This window comes from Aquila chrysaetos, chromosome 20 (genome assembly GCF_900496995.4).
Source record: "Aquila chrysaetos chrysaetos chromosome 20, bAquChr1.4, whole genome shotgun sequence".
Taxonomy (NCBI): Eukaryota; Metazoa; Chordata; class Aves; order Accipitriformes; family Accipitridae; genus Aquila; species Aquila chrysaetos.
This window is the reverse complement of record NC_044023.1, coordinates 21776008-21803750: the sequence shown is the minus strand read 5'-3', so window position 1 is coordinate 21803750 and position 27743 is coordinate 21776008. Positions and strand designations below refer to the sequence as shown.

At 39.6% G+C, this 27743-nt stretch overlaps 1 protein-coding gene across 6 annotated transcripts in view; it reads right to left on the bottom strand.

Moving 5' to 3' along the window:
* The window catches only part of LOC115333345 (contactin-6-like), a 151906-nt gene that overhangs the window by 36065 nt on the left and 88098 nt on the right, over nt 1–27743 (bottom strand). For 4 of the 6 annotated variants that reach the window (XM_029996204.2, XM_029996207.2, XM_029996206.2 and 1 more), the window contains 6 exons: nt 21805–22008; nt 20134–20236; nt 11817–12001; nt 9124–9260; nt 5565–5694; nt 4343–4493 (listed from right to left, as the gene is read on the bottom strand). In XM_029996204.2, the coding sequence (XP_029852064.1) occupies nt 4343–4493; nt 5565–5694; nt 9124–9260; nt 11817–12001; nt 20134–20236; nt 21805–22008 (910 nt within the window). Of the gene's footprint in view, nt 1–4342; nt 4494–5564; nt 5695–9123; nt 9261–11816; nt 12002–20133; nt 20285–21804; nt 22009–27743 lie in introns of those variants that run through there. The other 2 variants (XM_029996205.2, XM_029996209.2) reach the window with 2 other exon arrangements.

Sequence of the window (27743 nt, the reverse complement as noted above, 5' to 3'; positions counted from 1 at the left end):
CTCTCTCTGGTACAGCTAAAGGGGTTACAATTCCCATTTATTAAAATGCTTCAATCAGAGAGAATTTTTATAAAATAAGTTTTCCATGAGGGTCCTGATCTTGAATCCATTGAGGGCGATAACAAGCCATACATTTGTGATGAGATCAGTGTCTAGACTTGCAAATTTGCTTTATTTAATATATGAATTGTTCCCTTCTAATCTTTCTTTTCCTCGATGGACACCAGATGATAGAAGTGAGATGAAGAAAACTTCCATTGCACTTACTGGGATTATATGACATACATGAAAATAGCTCATATCTGTGTCAAACTCCACAGGGTGGGAGTTCAGAGCATGAAGCTTGTTCTTTTTCTTTGTTGCATTCAATTTCTACATTGAGCTAAAATCCACAGCACATGCCAGGAAAAAGTCATGCATTCGGCAAAGGGCAAACAAAATCTTTTCAAACAGTTGCCCACTGGACAAATGGTATTGCTCCCGAAAGCCCATTTCTCATGACTTTGATCCAAAGGAGGAGGTTAATTGCCCAAAAGAAAACCTGAAGCTGTACTGCTAGATGATCCAGAGAAGCTGATTGGGGGATCACATGAAGAGACAGCAGGCAAAACCAGGTAGGACTAGCCAACTGTGGAATTTCTTTTTGATTCCTACAGCTGATAGCCTTGAATTCCCTCTCTAAGGTGGCCAGCAGCATGAACCACAGAAAAATCCCACTACTCAGGGGGTGAGCCATATGAATGAGGGTGGAATTTAGCTATTTCTGAAAATTTTGAAGTAGAATACTCAGTGGACAGGGGACATTAAGACTGGGTACAGTAAGCAGATCTGGTACAGTTATGTTCAGGCTTTGTTTTACTATCTAATGTAAAAATGGATTGATTTTGGATTTGATTGATTCGATTATGTGTAAGCTTCAAATGCAATAAAGTATTCTACATAAATCAGAGAATACAAGCTGTTGAAGATCTGGGTAACAATGTGTTTGAGCTGCAGAGAAGATGGGATAGACAAAAGGGCTGGAGGAAAATCTCTGTGCCCTGAAAAGGGGACTGAGGGCTGAGGACCTTCACTGCTGGACTGTGGCAAGAGATTCAGAAGATTACACTTCAGACTCAGGAAATGTTAAGATATTTTTCAAATAGCAGGGGCACAAATACTGCAGCTTCGTAAACTTAAAAAGGCTTCATAAAAAGCCCTCAGAGGAAATAAAATAAAAAATATTTCATGGTGCTTTTATCATATGGATAGTCAATTAGCTCTTCCTAGTTAACACACTTCTCTTTACATACTTGCAAACTAACATTAATATCAAGCAGTCTTATCTTGTCATATTAAGAGCTCAGATGATCAGGGAAAGCAGTGACCATGCATGCATGACTATCAAGAATAAACTATTATCACGAGTGAACGGAAGCAGGTGAAAAAGAAGGAATAAACTATTGTCATGAGTGAAAGATAGAAAGTGAAAAAGAAAGAATATTCTTTCCCCTTAGGGTGGAATAGGTCTAGCTGCACTATTTCTGTAACAAAAGATTGAATTTGTCTAAATCATTCTGAAGAAGCTATGTGATATGACTTATTTAGCAATGTGTCCATCACAGTTTTGCAGTCAGAACTGTAAGGGATTGTTATTTCCTTTTTTTCAGCATTTATAACCCAACCAAATATTAAAAAAAAAAAGCAGCTAATAAAGGAGTCCATAGATATTATAATTGCTGCACAATAAAATGGGAGGAGAAATAAGGAAAGCTTTAGTTAAAATAGTTAATCTGTATGTGACATGTCAGGGTTTAATCATATATAGAGAGAAAGGCAGACCAGGTTCCTTCCCTTTTTTATGAGTAAAGATACATGTGATTTTAGTACTTTAATTAGCTGTGTAATTTAATTACAGCCATACAAATCCTTATTTCATTTTCTATTTTCTGTCACAAAGATCTCTGTAAAAATACTGTATACGTGATCTACTTTCTCTTCTTTAAAACCGTGGCATTAGCTATTTTGTCATTTAATAATCAAAAAGTCTCATAAATTCTGCTTTACACCAGTGGACACACTGGTAATAATGTTTTGCACATGGAGAACTTAATCTCTCTCCCTTTGCCTCCGTGTAAATTCTGCTCCTTTTGTTTACTCCTGCTAAGCAGCAGAAGGCCTTCTGGGATGCTCAAAAATTACAGCGTGCTTATAATTATTGTTAGTAAATTAATACAGAAGCACAAGTAAATACTGTATGCAGTATGTACATATTTTTATAAGCAAATCAGATGGGGAATATCAGGGTACTAGAACCTCAAGATCTAGGCTTAATTCAACTATTTAAATTGTAAGTTTTAAACAGTGCTCTCCTTGCTCCTGTTCTCATCAGTGTCAGAAAATCCAGAGATTACCTGTGGCAAACTGTATACTGAGCATGTTTCCTACATGCTGTTGGGACAGGCTGAGTCAAATAAGAATGAACAGGCATTTTTGTTGAATAGACCATACAATCAAAATGCAAATAAAGATTTGACTGAACACTAGTTAGAAAAATATTTTTCATCATTAGCTGAGCAGTTAAACAGAAAATAAAATTGCCATTAGTGAAAGGGGGGAAAAAATCATTGGAAAGTTCTCTACGCCCCGTGGCATGGATTGCTTACTCAAATTTTTCTGTTTCATTGCAAGTACCTATGTGATATATTTCTTCTCAGATTTGCACTTTCTTTCACATATACTTCTCCAATTTACTTTTATGTGTATTGTACATTACTGCAGTATGGGATAGGGAAATATTTCTTTGTGTCACAGTTTTGGATAATGTTGTTTTAATGAATTATAATTATTTTAAGTCTTATGTGACCCAAACTAACCGCCCTGAGCAACCAGTCCTGTGTGCAAAATCTGGTGTTCAATTTCTAGAGCTTTATGAATTACTGATTCTGTTTCCAGTCTTTGAAAACGATGTGATAAAACAGTGTTGCTGTTATATTCATGAACTGAAAGAGATGCTCAGAAAGATTACAGTTCTTAGACACTGTTGCCCATTTCATTCACCTGTCTACATTTGTATATGGAAATATCATCACAGTTGTATATCACGTATACTATTCACAACTTACTTAAATCAGTAACTTGCTTTTGATTTTAATGCTTTACCATTTGTCCTGGTTTCGGCTGGGATAGAGTTAACTTTCCTTCTAGTAGCTGGTACAGTGCTATGTTTTGGGTTCAGTATGAGAAGAATGTTGGTAACACATGGATGTTTTCAGTTGTTGCTCAGTAGTGTTTAGACTAAGTCAAGGATTTTTCAGCTTCTCATGCCCAGCCAGCAAGAAGGCTGGAGGGGCACAAGAAGCTGGGAGGGGACACAGCCAGGACAGCTGACCCTAACTGGCCAAAGGGGTATTCCATACCATGTGACGTCATGCCCAGTATATAAACCGGGGAGGGGAGTTGGCCTGGGGGGATCACTGCTCAGGAACTAACTGGGCATCAGTCAGCAAGTGGTGAGCAATTGCATTGTGCATCACTTGTTTTGTATATTCCAATCCTTTTATTATTATTGTTACTACTATCATTGTTAGTTTCTTCCTTTCTGTTCTATTAAACTGTTCTTGTCTCAATTCATGAGTTTTACCTTTTTCCTTCCAATTCTCTCCCCCATCCCACTGGGTGGGGGAAAGTGAGCGAGTGGCTGCTTAGTGCTTAGTTGCTGGCTGGGGTTAAACCACGACACCATTTAATTGACATTAGCATGTAATAATGTAGATGGTTTGTGGCAACTCACAAATAAGCTATTAGTCATCACAGACAAAACGTCAGTAAAGCCCTGCCGAAGACCACGCAACCCCATGCTGGTTGGTGAAGGAGTGTACCAGTATGCTGGTCCAGTGGCTAAATCTTGCCTAAACAGAAGAGATAGAGAATATGGAGGCTAATTTAGCTATGGGTTATTGTACAACCTGTACAGCTGTGAAGCAATTATGCCGCAGCCTGGGGGTATATTCCGCTTCCCTGAAGCCTCCACTGATGTCTCCTACATGAAGCTGATTCACACAGGCTTTGCGTGTGGTAAACAGTCAGCTTTGATAGCATTGCAGTGAATTAACTGCTGATGAACGTAAACGTATGTATCATACAATTACCCCTGTGTATTTAGTTTGGCTTTGTTCTCAACCAGCTTTATATCTGCAGAACTGTATGGCCACTGCTAAAGACAAATAGGCCTCTGGCATCAAAGTATTCTGTCAATGAGCTGTCAAAAGCAATACTAAGCCAGCTGTGTTTCAGTGATGTTTAAATGATATTATTAAAACAGAGAACATCCAACAATCCAGCAACTGGTTTATGACAATACCTTTTGTTCTGGTGCAGAACCTCTGAGCCCTTTCTCCAGTTAATAACTGCTCTGGGAGAAGCGCTTGGTTTACAACCAATTGTAACTTCACCTCCAACTTGAACAACAGACAGTTTTTTCACAGGATTTTTTGAAAAATCGGGTGCTGCAGCTGAAAATAGAGAAGTAAGAAGAGAAGAACAGTATGCAGCTGACAAGTTACTAAATGAACTTGCTAAATTCTTCTCTTCGAGTTACACAGTAGGTGAATCCAATAATTGCTTTGCTTTTGAGGTTTCTGCAAAAGTACATAAATACATTTTTCATATTAGATATGTAAGTACCAAAGAATGGAATTCATGGTATCTTATTTATTATTTATCTTGATTTATGCTGTTTCTAAACTGTCTACCTAGAAACTGTCTGCTCTGACAATCTTTCCTTAGGGTTATCTGCAGACTGGGAGAATAAGTCTATCTGTGATGAACGAGGCTCCTAAGCAGAGCTATGTCAGCAGGATAAACACCACACTCCTGATCCCAGCCACATGTATTCATCTGCAGAGAGTATTCAACTACAAACACAGGTTTTCAGTGCCTTTCTGTTCATAAACTGACACTGTTTTCTGGAAATGTGTTTCTTTTTCCAGAACTTTATGTGAAAATTCACTCTTGGAGAAGGAGAAAACACAAGACCTGTACAACAGTTAGGTGTTCTTAAAGTCTGTGTTGTACTGGTTTCACTAGTATTGGGCTGTTGAACAAACTTTTTATTTGATTATCTATAATAGAATACTTTTTATAACATATGAACAAATTCCATTTTATGGGCATCTCTGGTAATCATTAATGAGATCACTTGCTACATATTATTTGTTTTTATATACATATTTGCCATATGCTCTTTGTTTACAGTTAAAACTATTCTTCCTGCTTTCTGAAATGACCTTTCAAAACTGCAGAATAACTATTAATAACCCAAAATACTAAGTGAGAACAGCATTCATTAAACTTCTGTGTGTGAGATAAAGAAAGACCACACATGGGATTAGATTCTTCCCCCAAACCAGTCACGAAATAAAACAAAAAAACATTCGCATGTGGGTGAAGAGCAAGCAGCAAAGAAATATCAACAGACTTGAACTGCCAGGTGGAATTTAATCTACGCATTTCTTAATTTCAATTTTTTTCAATGAATGTCCTCTTATACTCAGTACCTGCTCATTTTAGTGACATTTACTCACCTATCACCCGCAACTCAGCATTGGCATAAATAGTATCGTACTTGTTTTCTGCCACACACTGATAGAGGCCAGAGTCTGACATATTCAGCATAGGTATGATAAGAGTTCCATTTTCTATTTTAATTCTTTCCTGATAAAAGAAAAAAAAAGCAAAAAATATTGACAGAGCCAATGAGTGTACAATCCCAAAGTTTTTGGTATCACAGTGATGCACCTGATCATAATTCATAAGCAGAAATATTACTTTCTTGGAAGCAATGTCGATGAACACATCAGAAATACGATGTATACCTTGGCTATATGATGATGGTTATGTTTGCAGACCCCTTAGCTCTTTCAAGAACTTTTCAAGAACTCCAAGCACATGTTGCAGAGTCATTGCCTTGGGCAGGTTTGCCCAGATGTTCCAGCTGTGGCACGTGTTTCTCTGCCTTGCTGAACTGTGAATCTCTGGGTATGCTTCCCCGTGAAGCAGACTCAGAAGTAGCTACCGCAGGGGAGGTACGGCTGGCTGCTCCACACTGGGAGCCTGGAGCATCTTCCATACAGCTCCTGAGGAGCAGCAGCACCTGCAGCCCTGTCTGGGGGCATGGTGAAGCATGGCCTACCCCCCTCATCTGATCAGATGAATCCGATGATGATAATCTAAGATGATCAGAAAAGCTCCACAGGAGACAGAGGTGCTCAAGTAATGGAGACATTTCAGATGTCATCAGATCAGAAGTCACAGAAAAATCATTCACTGAAAAAGCTCTATGGAAAGCCAACATTTTTAAATTCCTATTGGAAACCCACAGGCAGCTGTTCAGATCAGAGAGCGAGCGTGCTCCTCATGGCTTGAATTTCTACACTTTGGTGCAATTCTGCTGAAATAAAGGAAACTGCATAGTAGGTAAATTTGGACCAGAGCTTGGGTTTTGGTGTATTAAAAAGACTTTTATTTGCTCTATTTTGGCAAATAGAAAAAAGCCTGTTTCATGCTACAAGCGTAACTTAAAGCTAAATATTTTGTGATTTTACTATTACTAGCCTCCGGAGACAATAATAGCTCCACTGGAAAGCATAACACTGAGAAGGAGAAGAGAATACGTTCCCCAAAACAGATCAGTTTGGAAGACACCCACAACGGGGAATATGAATTCCATCACCAAATGCAAGCCTGAAACCACACATATTACTATTATGCTGCTCCTTTAGTCCGGCTCTCCTGCTCCTGAAGCAGTAATGGGAGCATACATTGCTAGAATATACAGTACAGTCTTTGCTGAACAGCTACATGCATCTAAAATGTATTTGTGAACTGCTGAACGTATATAACCTAACTTGCTGAGTTGCCACAGATAAGGCAGTTGCACAGCCTGTTGGGGGGATTGCTCTTGCGGTGCTTGCAGAGGGGAATGCCACCTGTTGAGCCATGGAGCTCTATTTTCCAATACTCTGGCTTTTCCTTGGAAGTTTCCCAACCAAGAACTGACCCAGCCCAACCTTGTTTAGCTTGGAAATTTGATGAGAGCACAGCCTGCGGTTGTATGGCTGGTGTATTGCAAACTAATTAACAACATAACATTACTTATCCACTGTTAATTTTTTTTTTGAGGCTCTCGCTACAGATATCTTTTGCATACTTAGTTTTACCTTCAGGCTGTTTGCTATCCTCTCGATGCATTCTATTTTTACAAACATCCTTTGAATGTAAAACCCCTTCTGAAGCAATACTTGTGTTTCATACACATGCCGAATTGCCCACCATTCTCTGCTAGCTCTTTTGAGCTATGCAGACAAAGAGAAGAATAAAGCACACCATGTACACAAGCAGGAATAATGGAGGGATGACCAGCTAGGTGGTCAGGGAGAAAGGTTTGACAAAAAGTAGACAATATCCTCAGAATCAGCCTCAAGGTGGAAAGCCTCTGGAAGGTATTCTTCTTCTGATATTTCCAACAAGCAGGGTGCTGTGACAGACTGAATATTTTATTACACCTCCCTTGTACTTTCACCTCCAAACTATCCATTTTGTCCATTGAGCAATAACATTCAGCATTTTGTTGCCTGAAGTATTCCATCTACGATACACTGTAAGTACTGTGAAAATGTTGGTTGAAAATGTGTCTGTAGAGTGTTTTATTCTTTTTTTATTGAAACGATGCAATTGAAGAGTGACAGACTCTAAATATCACTGTCTTCAAAGAGAGAGAAACTAGATAATCTTGCTTGGGAAGAGGTGACAATGAGCAGAATGATCATGTTCAGAAAAATTGCAATCCAAGTAAACTCTGGCTAGCCTTCTCAGATGCTAGTTGGGTTCTGTTTAGGACTAATCCAGCAGAAAATCATATGGAAGATTGGACCCCCCTCAAATTGCTTCAAGTAAGTACTACTAAGTCAAACAAGTGCTGGTTCTGCAACCCAGCAGGTGCTAATTTGCCCCATATGTTTGAGAAATTATTCTGTATCTGTTATTGTTAGACAGAAATTAATCACAGTATTATTTCTTTCCAACCAAGTAGAAATGCATTACAGAGGAGCCATGCCATTTTATGCCCGATAGATGCTGAATAGTTCCTTAATAAAAAAGGAAAACTTGGCCTCAGCAGAATGCAAATGCAGCAAAGACTCTCTTGCCACAGAAGTCATTCTCCATGAGGCTGCCAACAACTGAAGATTAGAAGACGGATGTGCTAAAGCTTGGCCACCACAGAAGTATAATTATACTGCCTGGAAAGAGACAAAGCTGGGTTCTCAAAGACCTGTCTACATAAGTATCTGATCAGGTTTCTTAAGTGTTTGAGCTCCAATTGCTTTCCCCCCTCCTCCTGCACTCCTACCACTTCACTACTACCCTTTCCTCTTGGTCCTTCCTTTTCCTTTAAGTGAGATTTTTCACTTATTCACTTTTTCCTTATAACTTTATATGGTTTTCTTTAGTCTATTATTCCTCTACATAGCGCCAGAAAAGTATTAACTTCAATATTAACTGGTTTTCATAGCTGACTAATTCAGTTAAATGATTAACCTAGCATAAGAATGGCCATACTGCATGAGACCAAAGGTCCATCCAGCCTACAGATTAAGAACAGAAACAGAAGAAAAGTGCAAGTTAACAGGCCGATCATTTTGCAATGCCAGCTCTGAAACGCTCTTCCACAAACAGTCAGTTGGCATCCTACCAGTTTCCCAAATTACAGATTATGTCTACAAATGTGTTTAGTGTTTCTGGACAGACCCTTCTTTCACTAAATGTAATTGATATTTTTAAGCTCATCCATACCTACTGGCATATCTTATAGCAATTAGATGCTCTGTAAGATAAATCATATGAAGAAATTGGTCTATATATATAAACTGGCAATACCATACATTTTCAATAAGATGAACTCCAAGAACCGAGGCTTTGTGTTGCAAAGAGTTTGTGCTATTATATTTATTTTTACATGTTAACCTGTAATTAAGTTTCTGAAAAAAAGGTAATGCACTGTAAAATGAATGTCATGAGTAAATCATGAAAAAAAAAAAAAAAAAAAAGACGAGCAAGAAAGCAACAAGAAGACAGGAACCTTACCTCTGACATGAGCGGCTGACCATTTTTCAACCAGCTATAGGAAGGACTTGGTTTTCCTTTTGCCTTACATTCCCAAAATAAACTGTCATAGAGAGACAGAAAGGCATTTTGGATTTTTTTATCCCATTCAGGGAGTGCTGAAAAGAATATGCAAACCATTTTGAGCAGGAGAAAAATTATTTCACTGGAGGTATGCTGCCATAAATTAATAAACTGAGCAAGGCTAATTCGTATTTGTCCAACACATTCTTATTATATTGCAAGTGAATTCTGCACAACAATTGCCTGGCATTAAACTTCAGGACTAACTTGGAAAAATGTTAGAAATCAAGTGGCTAGTGGGCAGGAAGTTCAGTCTAGATATTATTAATTTTTATGGCTAAAATTTGCAGAAACAGTGTTTTTAGATGCCTGAAATTCTGGATATGCTCTCTGAAAGCACTGAGACCCCTACTTTCCGAAAAACAGTCCTCCTCTCAAGGTACTTGGATCTGTGCACCAAAAATAGAAATATCAAAATCATTACTCAGTAGCTAGTAAGTCATGGATTGTAAATATTTCCCCTCTATTTTATCCACATACCTGAGACCATGGGTTCAGACTGTGGGTTCTTTGTAGTTTACAACACAAATACTACACAAAGGAATTAGGGCCACTCAGATTAGAATAACACCTTCTGAATAGTTGTGGCACATTGACATAAATTCATTGCTGCGTGAAAGTAGAATTTGCAGGAATCACCTGTGAGCTCTGTAAACATCCAACTAAGTGCTCAGGGACTGAGCTGAGCAGGAATTAGCTTGAGGCAGGCTGACATTTAGAATAGTCGTCAAAAAACAAGTGAATATGAGACCTAGGCAGAACAACTAACACCCATCTAACTTTGGGATAGACCAAAGCCACATGCAAGTCAGATAGTAGGTTACATCCCTCTGCTTCCAGTATAAGTGGCTGGTGCCTTAACATCCTGTGAAGAATTTTTGGCTGGGTTATTAAATCACAATGCTGTAGTCTCCATGTCTACATAAATATCTATACACACACATACATGTAGTTCTTACGTAGAGCAATTTAATTTTAGGAAGAGAATCGTTACCCTTTGAGATGAGCAGAACAAGCATGACCCTGCGTGTAGCTCATGACTCTGCCCCAACAAAGTACCTCGAGACTGTCCAACACTAGATTAATACAATGCCAATGAGTCGCTTCCCAGAATGGGAAAGTATTTGGGATACAGCTCACCATGCTTAAAAGTGATTCTAATTACACGTCATTTTTATTGCTCTCAGAGCCTAAGGCATGGGATCTAGGTATCATACACAAAGCAGTAGACAGCATCCAGGAAAGAAACCCTATTTCCTACAGACAAGCTGCCTACAGAGTGAAAACACCGCAGCACAGAAATTAAGCAAGAGGAAGTCAATTATGTAGATAATATACCACTCCTAATATGATAACCAGCCCACTCCTAATATGATAACAAAATTTTGTGCAAAAGCTTCATGAGTGCTGTTTATATATTGCACTATGAACAGCTATTAATTAATTTACAAAGCACATTTAATAAGCACATTGTTTTAGATTGTATTAACTGATCATAATTTTGTAATTGCCTATGCTGTTATCAATCATGTCCAGGTAATCTACTGAACTTAATTTTAATGGAACTGTTTGACTGATGTTCTGCAAAAATTAGTGAGCAATGAGAACAAAAATAACCCCGTAAAAGCAAAGAAATAATTAAATATTCAAAACAGCAGCAGACTGCTCTGTTCCTGGCATATATCTTGATACTAGCCATGGCTGCAGGAGACTGGTAGCTTATCAGCAAAGCCTGCATCTCTTCATTAGAAGAGATTTACTTAAATAAAAATAGTTGCCAAGGTCTTCTCAACAGATGTTAATTGTAAGCTCGGTCTAGCGTTCTGTAATTCTTGTCCTCACTGTTACTTTTTTTTTTTCCTTCTCTTTTGAAAGATTATGAAGTAAAGATGTTCCTTCTTATTCCTGTCAAAATATATTGCTTTCCCTTGGTATTAACAATGGGACTAAAGAGCATATAATTTACCTTGGCTATGAGGGGCCATCGTGGGTGCTTTGGATCACAGGCAATTAATGCATGCGGGAAGGGAAAAGGAAAGGGAGAACAGTTTCACAGAAATATTATTCTCCACTTTTAGACAAGGAGGAAGGAGAGGGAGGCAGTGGAATGAGATTCCCCTGCTTTGCCCTTGTCTGTTTATGGAGCAACACAGTTCAGCTAGAATAGGAGGTGAAATAATCTTACACTCACATGAACCAAAACCTCATGAATCCTTCCCTGATCTGCATCTGGGGCAGCACAGCTTTATGCTGCTGTGAGCTATTGAGAGTAAATCTTTTTGCCTGCCCTTAATGTTTCATGTAAATGTACCAGGGATTTCTTTCTGCCTCGTATTAACCTTTACAACTTCATCATGGCACAGCCCACATTTTCAATCTGAGTTTTAATGCAAAATATCTTTATTTGCTGAGGATGTAATTCAGTGAAGGTCACCGCAGACCTCCAATCATTTTTTAATCAGCTTAACCTGAACTACATTTTGTATCTCCAGTAAGGGGCTAATAGACTTCATCTACAAAATATATCTGAACACCATAATGCTCTGTAAAAAAAAAAAAAAAAAAAAAAAAGAATTAATGAACCTGCTTACCATAGACAAATAATTGACCTCTTGCAATGTTTCTTCCTCGAATGTTTCCTGCAATGCACTCATAAGAGCCTTCATCTTCTTGCTGAACATCTGGGATTTCAAGAACTCCTTTAGTTTTGTTGTGTTCGATTTTCTTTGTCAAAGAGTTTCCATCAGACCTCTTCCAGCTAATACTAGGGACAGGACTAAATAATTATATTTCATTAGAGAAAAAGAGAGAGCATTTGTTATAGCAGAGAAAAGATAATGTGAAATCCTTTCATAAGAATAATATTTTTTAAAAAAGAAATCATTTCTGTTTCTAAGCATGACATACAGGGTTTCATAAGACTGAGATTTTATAACCTGTCCAATTTATTTAGGGGCACAAGTCCAACAGTGGGATGAAGTCCTCAGTCAATTCTATGATTGCTTCTTAGGCCAATTTGGATTTTCCCCGCAGTAACTCTTAGGGCTCAAACCTGCTTTTAAACACTGTGACACTGAAGGAATGACTTTGGAAGTCCAAATAAACACCACAGAAGCACTGAATTATTGACTGGTTTTCAGAGCAAACAAATTCCCTGTAGCATTAGAGGTATTTTCACACCTCAAAATAGGAAATATTGGACAAGAATTCAAAGGGCTTAAAAATACCAATAAATCTAGGTATAAAAAATGGGAGCCAGGGTAGAGGAGGGCAGACAGACAGTTGAGCAAGGAAGTGGAAAGCATGAGACATTGAGGCTGAAAGGAGATAGAGACAAAAGAGAATATTTCTTGTTTCATGTTTTTGTAGCTTTCTATCATTTTCATTTATATTTGGATCAATGTATTCTATACAATAAAAAAAAAACAGTCAAGTGTGAAGGCGGCTATAAATACTTCTTGGATTTCTGGTAATATCACAAACCATACAAGCCTCACTTTCATGATCTATTATGTCACCAAAACACTTTGAAATATTAATAGTCTTGGATTTCACAGTTGCTTTCTGTTTCTGCAAACTGAAGTAAGCTGCTTTTTCTAAGCAGACAAGCAGTTACGTTTTGAACAGCTTTTTACCAGAGGCTTTGGCTAAATGCTGACTTCTTTTCCATTGGAAGTAACATCAACAGCTAACACTCGGTACTGACCTTGAAAACATAAGTTTCATGGAAATTAGAAGTGCATACTGCCCTTGTCTGCCAGTCCCCAGGGTCTCTGGCCTGCAGTGCTGACTTACAAAGCGTTTATTCCTTTTTAGCAGGGGCCATAACTGCTCACACCTTAAAGTACTCAGGTCCCTGGTTAAAATCCTTGTTTATTGACTAAAGAAATCAACTTACAAATATAGAATGGACGAATTACTTAGCACAGGTAAGTTTAGGCCTAATTTCTGCATTTTGAGTCTGTGTGGCTATGATGTTCACAAGTTCACCCAAAGCCCGAAGAGCCAGGACCCAGGAGAAGTGTGAGTACTCAGCAAATTACACGGATTGAACAGCTGGGCAGGTATTAACAGAGTAACTACAAACATAAAATCAACAGAAATAGACTACGTGCGGGGCAATTTACAGCTAGACCACCCTAACATGCAATGAATAACAGTCCCATAAATTTGCTTAGTTCTGCATTTAAGCTTGAAAGATAGGACGGGTGCACTGGAAGTCTGTACGTGTTTTCCTCATGCTGGTGGGAGTTCAGCTGGCTAAGAGAGCCTCCAAGCTGTCCTTCCCTCTGCTCTGTAAAACAGACAATCATAGTCCCGAGACCACAGATTTAACCAAGGGATCTCTATGAGATATTTAAGCAGCATAATAATTTCTCTAGCTACCTTGCTTTTTCTACCATAACCAAACTGCCTGTGAAAACGGTTTGGAACTATAAGCAATTTGCTCCAGATTTTGGTGTTAGCTCTGCACTGGTATGTATATATAAGAATAACTCATATATACATACACACACAAGTTCTGACTCTTACATGAGCCCTCCAATACAGCTGAAAAATTTACTACAAATGAGAGCAACTGGGACATGCCAGACATCATTAACCAGTGAAAGAGCTGGAAAGAACAAATGAGATTTTAATCTTCAATTTCCCATTTTGGTTCAAGACCTATATAGTTGTTTAAATTCCAAATCTTTCTGGACAACAGTAGTTGTCATCACTACCTTTATTAATAGCACTTCACTATGAGACTAAAACCTATTTCAGAAGCAAAATTCTTTAATATTATTCCTTACCAGGAACTTTAAAAGGGCTTGACTCTTTTTCTCAAATGCACTGGTTGGCCTGTTAAAGGTGTCTCCTCCACAAATCTTGCATGACACTATTCATGCAGAATTTTTGTAAACCAAGTTACTTTTAGTTATTTAAAAGAAATGCAGCTCTAGTGCAGAATAGGTCTGTCCCACAATTGCCACGCTCTAGTCAGGAAAACAGCCAGAGGTATTTTGCAGTCTTGCGGTAGATTGATACAGACTGTTGAGGACACGAAGGAGAGCATGGCTGGCTTTTAAAATGCTATTGCATATTAAACAGTGGGTGAATAGCCACTGTATAACAGAAGCATGCAGTGCATTGAATGCCAGAAGCATTTAACTACTTACTTTAAAGGCATCTCTTCTGGATTTTTTTTTTTTTTTTTTGTTACAAAGAGATTAAAGGAAACTAACAGCCATATGGGAGAAGAAAAACATCAATTAGATGCATTGATTCATGCTCTGCTACCTGAAAGTGCTTCATCTAAATATTTCCTATTCTATTAGGCATTTTTTTTCTCTTAGTACTGACTATTTATGAATAAGGAAAGCCTGCACTGACACCAAGGCCAGAGGCAGGGCTCTGTGGAAAAAGGCCCCTTCTGTCAACTTGTCAAGTCAAGTTTACCAAGGTTTGAGCTGAAGACCCTGTCCTGTTTTCCTTATCCACACCACATACTTATAATGACATCCTTGGGGATGTTTCAAGGCAAACTCGCCTCATTTTTGGCCAAACAGAAGGGTGTTTGAAATGCACTCCCTCTGATGTTAACTGTAGCAGGATGACATAAAAACCTCACAGTTTGGTTCATGAACTTTGTTGTGTTTAAATGCTTAATTGCAATAAATAGTTAACAGCACTTTGTTCTCCTGCCAGGCAGCCTTGCACTGAGTGGCCTAGTTTTATCAGCAGAGGGAATTCATTTGTCAGGACAGCAGCTCCTCATCAGCCTGAGCTATAGGTTAAATGAGCAGATTGCAGGAGGAGCTGTAGCTCAGCCATGTGCCATCATCCATAGGAAGGACCTTCGTTATCATAGCAGCTTGAGAATATCTGCATTTCTTCATTGACTTTGCTGATACCTCATTATGATAGGCTTTCCAGCATCTTCAGTCACTGTATTTCGCAGAAGGCAGGTTTTTTGCCTAGTTTCAGCCTCTTCTGATGTTAGTTTACCTTTTCATAACCAAATCTCTTAACAGAAACTATTACTACAGGCCATATGAAACCTTTCAAGGTAAAAAAACCCCAAACAAACCTGAATTTAAATTTAAAATTTACTTTAATGAAATTGCTTTTTGTAACAAATTATCTATTTTACAAGTTGATGCTTTAAGATGTGAAACTGTCCTTTAGGTATAGGTAAATGTATACAAAACCTAGTTTAATAAATATAGCCTTGTGAATTTTTGGTAGGACTGTGTTGCGTAATCACATGCTATTGAAGGCCAGTATCTGACGTTGCTAGTACCTTCCCATGCAGATTTGGCGTGGTCCTGCCAACTGGTGGGTCTTCTTTTTCATTTAGTCACTACCAATAACCAGATTAAAACAGATAACTGCTTGGGGCTAAAAAGTTTTGGAATATATAAAGAAACAATGAGTACACTTTTCAAATTTATTACACTTCATCGACAAAGTCTTGCTTTCACCTGAGTAAATAAGAAAACAGTGCATAAATATGAGAGTGTCTTTGTACATAAATCTGCAGTTTATTTGAAACCTTCAGAGCATCTAGGAGTACTAATTTAATTTATATTCTACCATACAGGTGGCAGAATCACAAAACCGTAAGTTACTAACTCAGAAAGAAAAGGCAATAGAAAATATTTTTTGGTTGGTGACAAGTCTTGTCACACTGAACATGAAATTAATTTGTCTACAGCATTACAGCCCGCACCAAGATGAAGATTCCACCTTTTTGCAGCAAAGACTCAGCAGCCAGATGATGCATTGCATCTGTGCCTCATCTTTTGTCCTATGTATCTGAGGGCACTTCACAATAAAATTAAATCTACAGCTTCAGTAATGAAGACCATGCCTAGTTAAACAAATGAGACAAAGCTGAGGTTTGAAAGCTGCTATCATGTCTGCATCAACTGCTGACACAAGGAAGAATTAGGATCCAAGGGGCATAATAATTAAAGCAGTCAGGCTTCTAATCATCCTGATGTATTCCTTGGGAAACAGCAAAGCAGCAAAGTTTTCTGAAACCTGGTCTTGTGTCTTATTCTCCTGTGGTCACAAGCCACTCAACTAATGTAAGAGAGGATCTTCCAGAGCTGCTTGCTCATCCCTTAAAGTACAAATCTTAAGGTATTAGCTCTATCAGAAAGGTGGGCTGAAAATAGCAGACTTCACTTGTGGTGGCAGAAGTCATTCATATATATGATTTTGGAATCCCATAATTGATCCTTTTATAGCCTCCTACATAAACTCCTTGAGAATATACTAGAATAGCCATCTAATGAGAAGCAAAGCCTGCTATTTTTATGTAAGTTTAGTAAAGATGGTTATTTGGAACCCCCTTGTAGCTGTGTGATTATCTACTTATACTAACAGTCTCTAGAAATACCCTTCCCTGCATACATTTACAGGAATGTGGGGTCCTCCTATGAAAAATGAATATTTGGAGTTGAAAGAAATCTATTCACATTGTTATTATTCACATATGCTCTTTACAACCTCAGCTGGCAATGGCCCATCTGCAGGGATTCCGAATAGATTATTTCCTTATCTTCGAGAAGAGAATGAAGAAAAATGTAAAACACAGACAGTTTAATAAATGTGTGCAACAGACATGGAAACTACTTTGCTTATTTTCATTCCAGAAACTATTCTTATTTGTGCAACAGCAAAGTTATTTTGGAAGAAATCTAGAGAAAGCAGCATAGTAACTCAACCGAACATAACTCCTTCCATGGTACTCAATCCCCTCAAAGACATAGTGAACAATAATTTAGATGTATGGCATGATTAACATAGCTTGATCCAAAACATGACTTTTAATACTGGCATAGTATTAAACACTGTCAACATAATGAATATTAGTGCAGAACACAAAGCCTCATCTCTTCTATTGAATTGCCACAGGCTGCAGTATTTGAAATAGTCGAGCTACTATTTCATATTTCAGTTTTCCCTCTTTTAAAGAATTAAGTGTAAGGTGCATTTTTTTGCCTGTTTAGATTCCCCATGCCAGTCATCAGATGGTTGCACACTACTTAAATTCCTTTTTGCCCAACTGTATTTCCATCACAGTGAGAACTAATTTACTTTTCAAAATCTTCTCTACTATTCGTGGTCTCTGGTCTACAAAACAGGATTCAGAGTCAAGAGCTGGGCCAGGCGCTTTTGTCCATTAGGGATCCACCCCTCCAAACCCTCTTCCCAGGAATAAATACTGACTCTTTGGCCCACTTTTATTATTTTCCTCAAAACAAGCAAGTTTGTGACTTGGCTAGATGACCATTTGTGAGAGTCAGTCATGATATTTTCATGTAAAATGCAAAGAGAGCTTTGCAACAAAGCTATGTGGAATATCCCTACCTCTGGGTGTCCCACAGCCTGACTGAAGGAATACTTCTTCGGTGGCTTTGAGTTCCCCCAGGTAAAAAGGCTTCTTAAAACTGAGCCATAAGTCTGGCCTCTTGTACTTGTGTTTTAAGTGTGGAAGTGCTTTTTGAGCAAGGTCCAATAGGTATGATTTGCTGTTCCATATAGAAAAGAGATGCTATTTCTCTAAATACCATGAAAGTACTTTCATTTAAGACTTTTGGAGACCAAAACCACAGCAGGTTGCCTATAATCTGCCTTAGATGTGAAAGATTTCTGTTATTCATAGCACAGAGGTAGTAGCAGCTGACAGCATTGTCTGAACCAGTGGACTAACAGTATGAATATAGAAAATTATGGATAATGGGAAAGCAGCTCTAAAATCCAAGAGAGATAATAACCGTTAGTGCTTGTGGCAGATCAGAGGTATAGCTCAACAAATGTTGAGCTGAATTGATTTTAACATAAACAGACAATAGTAGGGGCTAGAGTTTTAGTGGAATTTGGGCATCTAAGGGTACAGATAGCCTCACTGCTGCATTTGTATGTGCCTAACTACAGCTGTAAACAGCTGGAGGCAGGAAACATCGAGCTTTTAACAATACCACTAATCACCTACATACCTTTAGAAATCTGGCCTTATCTAACAAGTTAAGAGTATTTCACCTGCAATCGGTTTCTCTTGCTTTATTCACATATAAATACCAGCTCTGAGATAAAGCTTTTTCACTGATTGACACGTTAGTGAAAATGTGGTTCAAGGCTCTGTTCACAGAGAAAAAAGCAGACTGAAAACAGTACAGTTCTGTACGAGACATCTAATCTATCAAAAAATCTAAAGAGCCTTTACTCTCAAACAGCACCTCTCAAACACGTGCAGTAGACTAGATGCACAGTAGCAGTATGATATAAAAATATTTGTGAAGAATGGATTTCTGCCCATGGATCACTGGTATTTATGCAGTATAACTCGAGGGAATTATGGCAGCACTGATTTCAGCTGCAGTTCCGTACATGAAGAAGAAAATGTATATTAAAGCTGCATTAACCCTCTCAGCCATTCCATTTCTAAACACAGCATAAAAGGTACTGTTGCTCACTGAGGCATTTCATTATCTATATGCCCTTTCAGTCCACCTGGTTTTTTTTCTCCTTAAGATGTTCTTAAAATGGCAAAACCCATGTGCCACATTAATGTGACCCACCTTTACCCCTTCAGTAAGAAGGCACTGTTTTGTACATATCATTTTCTCTGTTTTTGAAATGCCTTTCTGCAGCCAATGTATCATTGTTAAATGCTTTCCATGCAACAGATGGAAATATGAAATGACAACTTGAAATGTAAAGCCTGCACTGACTCACACACAATTAAGGAGGTATTTAAAGAGAAGTAGCTTGACAGTATTTGGAAAGGAAAATCAGCTTTAGCAGGAGTGTTCCAGTCTGGTACTTGTTTTGGGCCAAAAAGAAAATGCATATGCCTTTGAATATGGCTCTGTAGAAATATTCTTCATCCTTAAATAAAAATTAGCCCTAAGATTAGTTTATATAAAAATCTCATCAGAAAGGGAAGGCCATTTCCCGTCTTATTAACTTTTTATTTGCTTTATTTTTCTACTTCCCAGTGTAGGTTCCAGAGGAACATTTGATTAATTTGTGCTGTCTGCAAGTCAGGCTTTTAACCTCTGGGAAAGCTCTAAACACTTTAAAAGCTTACAGCCTTAAAACGGATTGTCAAAGTAAACTTAAACTAAATAGAGGTCAACAATCTAAGGTTATTTTAGCTTTTCTAGGGAAAACGGATGCTCATTGGAAAGACTAGTTTTCGTAGGCTGGTTACACTTATTCAGATTACACTTAACCATTTGCTCTTTGAATACAGAGCACCCCTTGCTGTTTGAATGCACTACTGCTTCTGCAAATGAATACAACAGTCCAAGCAACCTAGGAAAAATATAGGCTACCTCAAGCCTAATAGATTTGCAGATTTTAGCAGGAAGGGCTACTGCTGGGGCTTCCCAGGGCTCTCCAGCATTGCTTTGGAAAAGAGGGTGCTGAGAGCCATGTGAATCTGTTAGATCCATTCTCGAAAGCCTATGTGCTCTTGAAACACAGCCTGTTTCCCCAAGTTTCATTCTGACAAAGATGCCACACAGAAAAACACTCCTGTTTTGATGCAGATCGGATGTGAATGTGCAGTTACACTGAATGCTGTAACCTGAAGTCAGGTCTCATCCCGGAGTTAAAACTACTCTCAAGGACCATACTCTTTGTTCTGGTTTTCCCTCCCCTCCCCACCCTTCCTCCTCCCCTTCAAGCTGCAACCAAGTGTGCTTCAGTTACAATATAGTTTTCTTTCTCATTTCCTTGGGAACACATTGCACAGAAACAATCAAACCAAGATAAGGTTAAAAAAAGTAAGTTTTACAAATTCACATTCCAACCAAAAAATTCTACTGTGCAAATTAGAGAGAACCATTGTTTCATGCTGTAGAACAGTGTTAGAACCCACATTTTAATAAAAGACAAAAATCTTACTTTCCAAGGGCAAAGCATTCCAGTTTAACAGATGAGCCCTTCGCTGCATATGTTGTTTCTGGAAAACGTACTTCAATCTTTGGTTCATACTCCCCCATCACACCTGTTGAACATCAAAACAGCTAGCACTCCAGTTGAGCCTCAGACCTGTCTAGTACAACAGAATTTCAGTGTAAAAGAAAGGATGGCATTAATAATGTTAGAGCCTTATGTTCCACCCGTGGCAATCAACACATGATGTCTATGGAGTAGACTTAGCCTGTTGGGTGAAATTCAGCCCTATGCTGAAAGCTTAGGTGAAATCTGTAAGTTCTATGCATTTGAGAGTTGAAGAGCATGACTTTATACAAGTTCTACAGTACAAGTATGTTGTGCATTAAGGTTTTAGAGATAATTTAGAGTTCACACCTCTTAAGAGGAGTTAACAAGCAATGCCTTTAACATCGGTCACTTCACTGAGTGGCCACTTCTCTGCACACTGAATAGATTCTGGGTGCAAGAGAGAATTATGGATTTCTCTGTGTCCAAAGTACTTGTAGAACACTTAAAACTTCTTTAAAACATCCAATCATGAGCTCTAGGCTTGAGAAAGGCTTATGTAATTAGATGTAATGATCACATTTGAAAATCTGGCTGAACATCCGATAAACTACAGATAATCCATTATCAGTTTAGGGCAGATCCTAGACTCAAAATGAACCAATTCTCATTTTATTAATTTGTAATTATTATAATATTATAATAACATTATATTAATTTATATTTATATTTTATATTTGCACCATTGCCTTAGAGGCTGCCTGTTTAGGACCCAGTCCAGAGGCCACCAAAGTGAATGGAAGATGATAAACAGACTGATAGAATGAGTCTGAGAAAAGGAATAAAGCAGGGTGATGAAAAGGAAGAAGATAGTCAGAAAAGATCTTAAGCATTTACACTCACAGTTTGTACCAAATTATTAACTTCTGAGCTGTGGAACTATAAGTTTGTTTTGGGTGATCTGATTGAATATGTTATAAAGCACCATAGTCTCACAGTGGAAGTTATATTCTATAATGCACAGCTGAGTTTTATTTATCCTAGAAACATAACTCTATACAGACTTTTGTTACTGATTGCTGCCACTGCTTTGCAAACAGTACAAGTATACTGAAATTTAGGTGAGCAAACTTACAAAAGGAACTTCGTGTAAAGATTTCCCAGGTATGTATTTTTCACTGTGAACATTTAATTAGAACTGTTGCCAGAAAGGTATTTGTATACGTGCAGGTGAGTTTCTCACCTCAGTGACTCACTTTGAAACAGCTTTCTAGATCTGGTATTTGAGCTATACCTAGATTATAAATTTAGAAGGCTTTGCCAGATTTGAGCCTCAACACAGGCATCCGTAAGATGAAAAACATTAATATACCATTTGACATTCTCTTGCTATTTTTCATTGATAGTGAACACTGCTTTCTTTGCATATGTTTACCTCATTTCCCTGTCCCGACAGTTCATATCTCATTTCAATCCAGCAGAAACTGCGGGATCATGTCCCACTGCACGACTTTTTACTGGGAGCCTTTTACGTCCATGAGGATGTATAGCAGTATCAATTTCCAAAAACTGGAGATGGACCAGTCAGCATTGTGCCGCATGTTTTCAGCCAAACATCCCCAGACAACTTACCATCGCTGCGGAGAGTGAGAGGAGTGGGTGGCCCCTGCACACTTTGCTCTGCTTTAGAGTTAGTTACAACACAGGTGTAATTGCCCACATCTGATGGCTCTACTTTGGCAATGTACAGATTTCCCGTTTCTTGTGAAACAAAGCGGCGGCTATCTTCCTGAACACACAAGGTATTATTGTTGAAGATCCATGTATAGGACAAGCCTAGAAAACATCAGATACATATCATGCATCCTTTCCAGTATAATCTGCTTCCCATTAGTGCTTAAGTGCAATATTGCCAGTTGAAAGAACGAGTCAGTTACAGGGCAAACCACTGGGGATGCACAAATTAGCAAAGGCAAGGTAAGCATTGCTTTAGTTTTAAACTCATTTCAAGCCACTTCAGAAGGTCACAAAAGTTTTTGTCCCCTGCTACTTTTCATTTTCCTGCTCAGCCTGTTTTTAAGTAGGAATGGCAGAGCTGCAATGCCATGAGAAAGCTGCTTTAGTAAATAATTTCTATTTATAACGCTTTCCCTCTTAACATCCAGAGCAAATTGCTGGTCACAGTGTTACAGTTCCTTTCTTCACTCTGAATACGGAAAAAAGAAACCTGTAACACAGAGCTTTATCATCAGAACCTTATGAAGGGGGGAGCTCAGCTGCACACAAATATTTTGAAGATTATTTAATATTTGATCCTATTGCACATTTGACCCTTCTCATCTTCCATACTTACATCTGTTCTGTGCTGCTTGTCCTAACCCTCTTCTGCCATTTTTTCCATACGGTGTTTCACAACACATACCTTAATAACGTATGTCTACGGTCTAAGCAATTTAAAACTAATTTATTTGACTAGCCCATGCTGGAAGGTCAGATCTCCATACCAGCTTACCATCCCAGAACCTTACTTCTCAGAAGGCCTTTTTGGCCAAGCCTTGTTACATTGCCACCAGTACTGCAGCAAGCAGGTTCAGTGCTTATAACACAGCACCCTGCAGCACAGGTACACCCAAGGTGTCCTGCCAGCCCCGCGCTGCGGCTGCTCCGCATCGCTGCTGGCATCCGACAGCAGGAGCAGGACTGAAATTCTGTCTTTAATAAGGCACAGTAAATCAGAAGTTTCAAAATCTACCAGTTTAGCTTTCCTTAATTAAATGTATAATTCATAAGCTAACAGTGTTCTGCCAACAGCTTGATTTTTACACATTTCCCCCATCAACAATCCCATTTGAAAAAGATTATTTACGTTTCTTCCCCCCCTCCCCAGTTACAACATGGGTACAATATGGTAATAAGTCTGCAAACTCCAGTAGTTTTGTGGAGTTTTATGTTATCATCTTCTAACATTTTAGGACTCTCATTAGAAATGATGCATCTCCAGGGAGCAATCAATGACACTTTCTATACTTGGCTAAATCCTGCAATAGGCTCTGTTTTACTACAGCTTAATGCTAAACTTTTTTTCTGATGTACAGTAAACCTAGAAGATGTGACAATTCCTAAAATAGTGTAATGCAACACGTGTGTGTACATACATATGTGCATACACACGAGATAAAGCACCATGTTTTCACATTTACATGTCCATGTACTTTTAGGTACCCGATTAAAGCATCTATTTACAGAAGAAAATCTGGAGATGGGTGGGTTTTTCCACAGGGAGGATCAGCCTACAGCTAGATATAAGTGACATAGCCATGACCTGATATGTCTTCCAGAGACATATTAGAAACAGACTATGTTCCTGTCTCAGGCACAAAGTTTGATGACTACAGACTGGCTGGACAAACAGACCAAAGTGACTGGTGTGGGCAAGACACTGGTTTCAACGCATTTTTTGAAGTTCTCTAACCTGCAAGTTAGGGACTGTAAAGTGAATACTTTAATCTATGTTCAATTAAACAGTATGTTGTAAACTTGGAGTTCTGTGGAAGTCAGATGTGCAAGCTCCTTAGATTTCACAAGAACACCCGAGGGCTGGTGCCCTGATGTGCCTTTCAGGACAGCTGGAACGCTTGCTTTCCTCCTCACACAGACCTATACAAAGGCACATATGGGCTTGTGTGCAACAAAACCCCTCCGAGTGGTTGAACCTGATAGCTGGATGCCCAGACTTCCATGACAGGAGAGTATCTAATTGAGAAACTGGAGGTAATTTAAGAAGTGAGGTAATGGGAAAAAGGAGTTTGGAGGTTCCCTTGCCAAAGTCCAGTTCCAGTGCTGGCAATTACAGGGCTGAAGAAAGAGTGACCCACTCTAACAGGGCACCACCACATGGATGCCCACAAAGGATCTTCAAACCATCTTATGGCATGCAATCAAAACACAGATTCCTGCTGTAGGACCTGGTGATGCAGCTAAATTCTCTGTGTACGATAGAGTATACAAATCCTAATAAAACTCTACGAAAACCAACTTTATGCTACACAGACATTCTTCATGAGGTCAATCTGTGAATTAATTAATCAGTAAAAGAGAGCCAGTCCTTGCCTGTCCTGATTTCAGTTCTCAGGGGGTTTCAGTTGACTTCATCTTCCGAAGTTTCTGTTACTCTCTCCCTGTCTGTACTCCACCATTGCCTTAGGGCCTATTGATGAATCTTCCCATTAACTAGGAACAAGTGCAGGCCCCTCCTTTTCATATTCAAATCCTTTTTCCCCCCAGTATAAGGGATATAAACACTACCACTCTTCTAACTGCAGGGTCATCATCACCAATCCGCAGGCCATACTTGCCTAGAGCCTAATTCAGTTCCACTAAATTCTGTAGAAACCCTAATTTTAATTGACTTCAGTGGGAGTTGAACAAAATCTCAAGAGAAAGGAATCAAACTTTGGAAATCAAACTTTTTTTCTCTTCTAAGGCATAATACCAGCAGTCTACTCCCTTACACAATATCTTTTCTTAGAAAGTTAAGTGACAACATCAACAGATGCAATAGGCTAGAAAATCTAACGTTGCATTATAGAAGAAGCTACCATTACTTAAACATTTCCATTGTGGATCACTTTGAATAAATCACACATGTAGCAGACTCATTGAATGGGCAAAAGAAAAGAGCAAAAGGCCCATGCTATCACTTTTAGGGTTACATTCATTTGCATGAGTAAATCAGCAGCTGGGAAGAATCTGGTGAAGGTAACGTTGAACAGAAGGTAGCAGAGGCATAGAAGAGAAATTATAAAAAGATAGTAACCTGCTAATGAAGTCTAGCTTAAATGAACTTGAAAATTGCTGCTGCTAGCTATTTTATGGAAGAACAAATAAAGTTAAAACTATTTTTTAGTTGGTTTTTTTTTTTTCCATTTAACCACAGGATTTCTAAAACAGATAGTGGTTGGGATCACACTTCAACATACCCGTGACAGTCTCAAAATTATTAAATTTCAGAGACCTCTATTAAAGGGCTTCAGAACAAAAAGGTCTTACACAGGTGTCATGGTTTCAGCCCAGCCGCTAACAAAGCACCACGCAGCCGCTCACTCCCCCCGCCCCGGCCACGGTGGGATGAGGAGAAAATACAAAGAAAGGCTGGTGGGTCGAGACAAGGACTGGGAGGGATCGCTCCCCACTCGTGGTCACGGGCCAAAGACAGGGTCAGCTTGGGGAAGAAACAAAATCAATTTCATCTACTCCCGGTCAAACCAAACCAAGGATATTGGGAAGTAAAACCCAAGCTGAGAACACCTTCCCCCGGCCCTCCCGCCTTCCCGGTTCTCTCCGCCTCCTCCCCGCGGCGGCGCAGGGCAACAGGGACGGGGTCGGGTCAGTCCGTCAGACCTGCTCTCTGCCGCTCCTTCCTCCTCGGGGGGAGAACTCCTCACTCGTCCCCGGCTCCGCCGTGGGGTCCTCCACGGGAGGCAGCCCTTCACGAACTTCTCCAGCGTGGGTCCTTTCCGCGGGCTGCAGTTCCTCACCCACTGCCCTGGCGCGGGGCCTTTCCGCGGGCCGGTCTTCAGTCACCGACTGCTCCAGCGCGGGCTTTACCACAGAGCCGCGGCCATTTTGGGCGGCCTCCGCTCCCCTCCGTGGGCTGGGGGGGGACAGCCTGCCGCCTCACCGCGGGCTGCGGGGGCATCCCCCCCTCGCCCTCCTTCCTCACTGGCCTCGGTGTCCGCCGAGGGGTTCCTCTCACATTCCAATCCCCTACTCCCTACCGGTTCCCCTTCTGAAATCCGTTCTCCCCCAGGTGTTACCGCTGTCGCTGAGGGGCTCGGCCTGGGCCAGAGGCGGGTCCGGCTTGGAGCCGGGGGAGCTTCCACCAGCTCCTCACAGGAGCCGGCCCCGCGGTCCACTCCCCCGCTACCAAAAAAAACCCCGCCACACAAACCCAAAACAACAGGTCATAGCCATTATCAGCCCAAATATTTTTGTGGGCTTTTTCCCCCCATCTGTTTTTGTCCTTTGTGCCTAGGCCCGTTTGGCTGTAACTTTCCCTCTGGAGTAACCACTTTTCGTATGATGTTGAAGATGAATCAACATGCCTGAAGTAAGGAAACAGAGCTTTTTCTTTACCAGATGAATTAGCCCAATTTTCTTATTGCTCTTTTCACTATTGTTAACATGTGATGTTTCAGAAAAATAAACGTGAGGTAAAATGACATAGTGGGACATAAAGGAGAGAGGAGGCTGGGAAAGAGAGCTGTTCCAGAGACGTTCACTGATCACAGGGTGCCGCTGTGTGTGGTGAGAAGCAAGCTAGAGTAATTTTGGATTAGTCCTTACTCAGTGGTGCTTTAGATATGGACCAAAGAAGCAGAATTTGGTCCCAGATCGTGTTTTTTTTTTTTTCTCATACTTTTGAAGGAAATTGCTTACAGTAAAAGTTGATCTTGTTCCAAAGACAGATAGAGAAACTATGATTTATCCCCAGGTTACAAAAAAATTCTGCTAACTTTATGGAGCTTTATAGCCAGAAAAAAATCCCTCTGATATCTGGACCTACAAATAATAACAATATAGAATTCAGAGTACTATGAAAGTTTGAGGACTTAGTTCATGAAAACTAATAAGAATATATTATTCATATAATTTCTACCCTCAACCTATGTGTCAAGGTGTTTCTTAAGACAAGCTTTGAAAACATTAATCACCTTCAGGTAATTAATTTTTTTAATTCTGTCTAGCTATGGCATAAATATCACAGTACCGCTCCTTTTCACATCTACAGCTTAGTGGTCTCAGCCCAAATTAACATATTTGAGCACTGGAATATGGTATTTGTTCTCAGAAGACAGTGATCCCAAAGCTGCTATTGACTCTGTGAGAAGATGCCTTGGAGAGCACAGAACAGCCTTTTACTTCAAAGGGGCTGCATGTCAGTGGAGGGATAATTACAGCAATGTAGACTTCATTATGCATATGCCAGAGCATGAGCTATTTTATTAGTGCTGCAATCCTAGGGTGTGTTTGGGTTTTTTTGGTTTTTTTTTTTTTTTGATCCAAGGCAGGTGACTGTGCAGTGTCAGTGTCCCTTCTCATACGAGAGAGCACCCAGAAGTAGGTTAACTCCAGGCAAGCCCTGCCTGGTGGGCAAGTCCTGAGCTTGGCCAGACAGGAGAGCATGCCTGTGCCTGTCAGCTGTCAGCACTTTCTTTCAGAGCACAGCTGGGAAAGAAGAGCAGCTGATAATCACTCCTGATATACTAGTCTAGGGAATATAACATTTCAGTGCTTTCTTCAGCCCAAGCAAATTCAAATCAATACTGCTCGTTCTGCAGGAGAACAGCTACAGGCTGGTCTCAGGGAAGAGACTCTCCCCCTCCTGCCAGAGCTGGCAGGAAAGGATTAAAGATTCATAGGAGCATTGAGAAATAGGAGCAGAGAGAAAGGGACTCTAAATCCATGACTAAGGCACTCAGCTTTATAAAGGGAGAGACACTTCAAACCCTCACTTTAAGATTATGCATTTTATCAAGGAGACTGTTTAATATAAAATGCAGAAACAACCC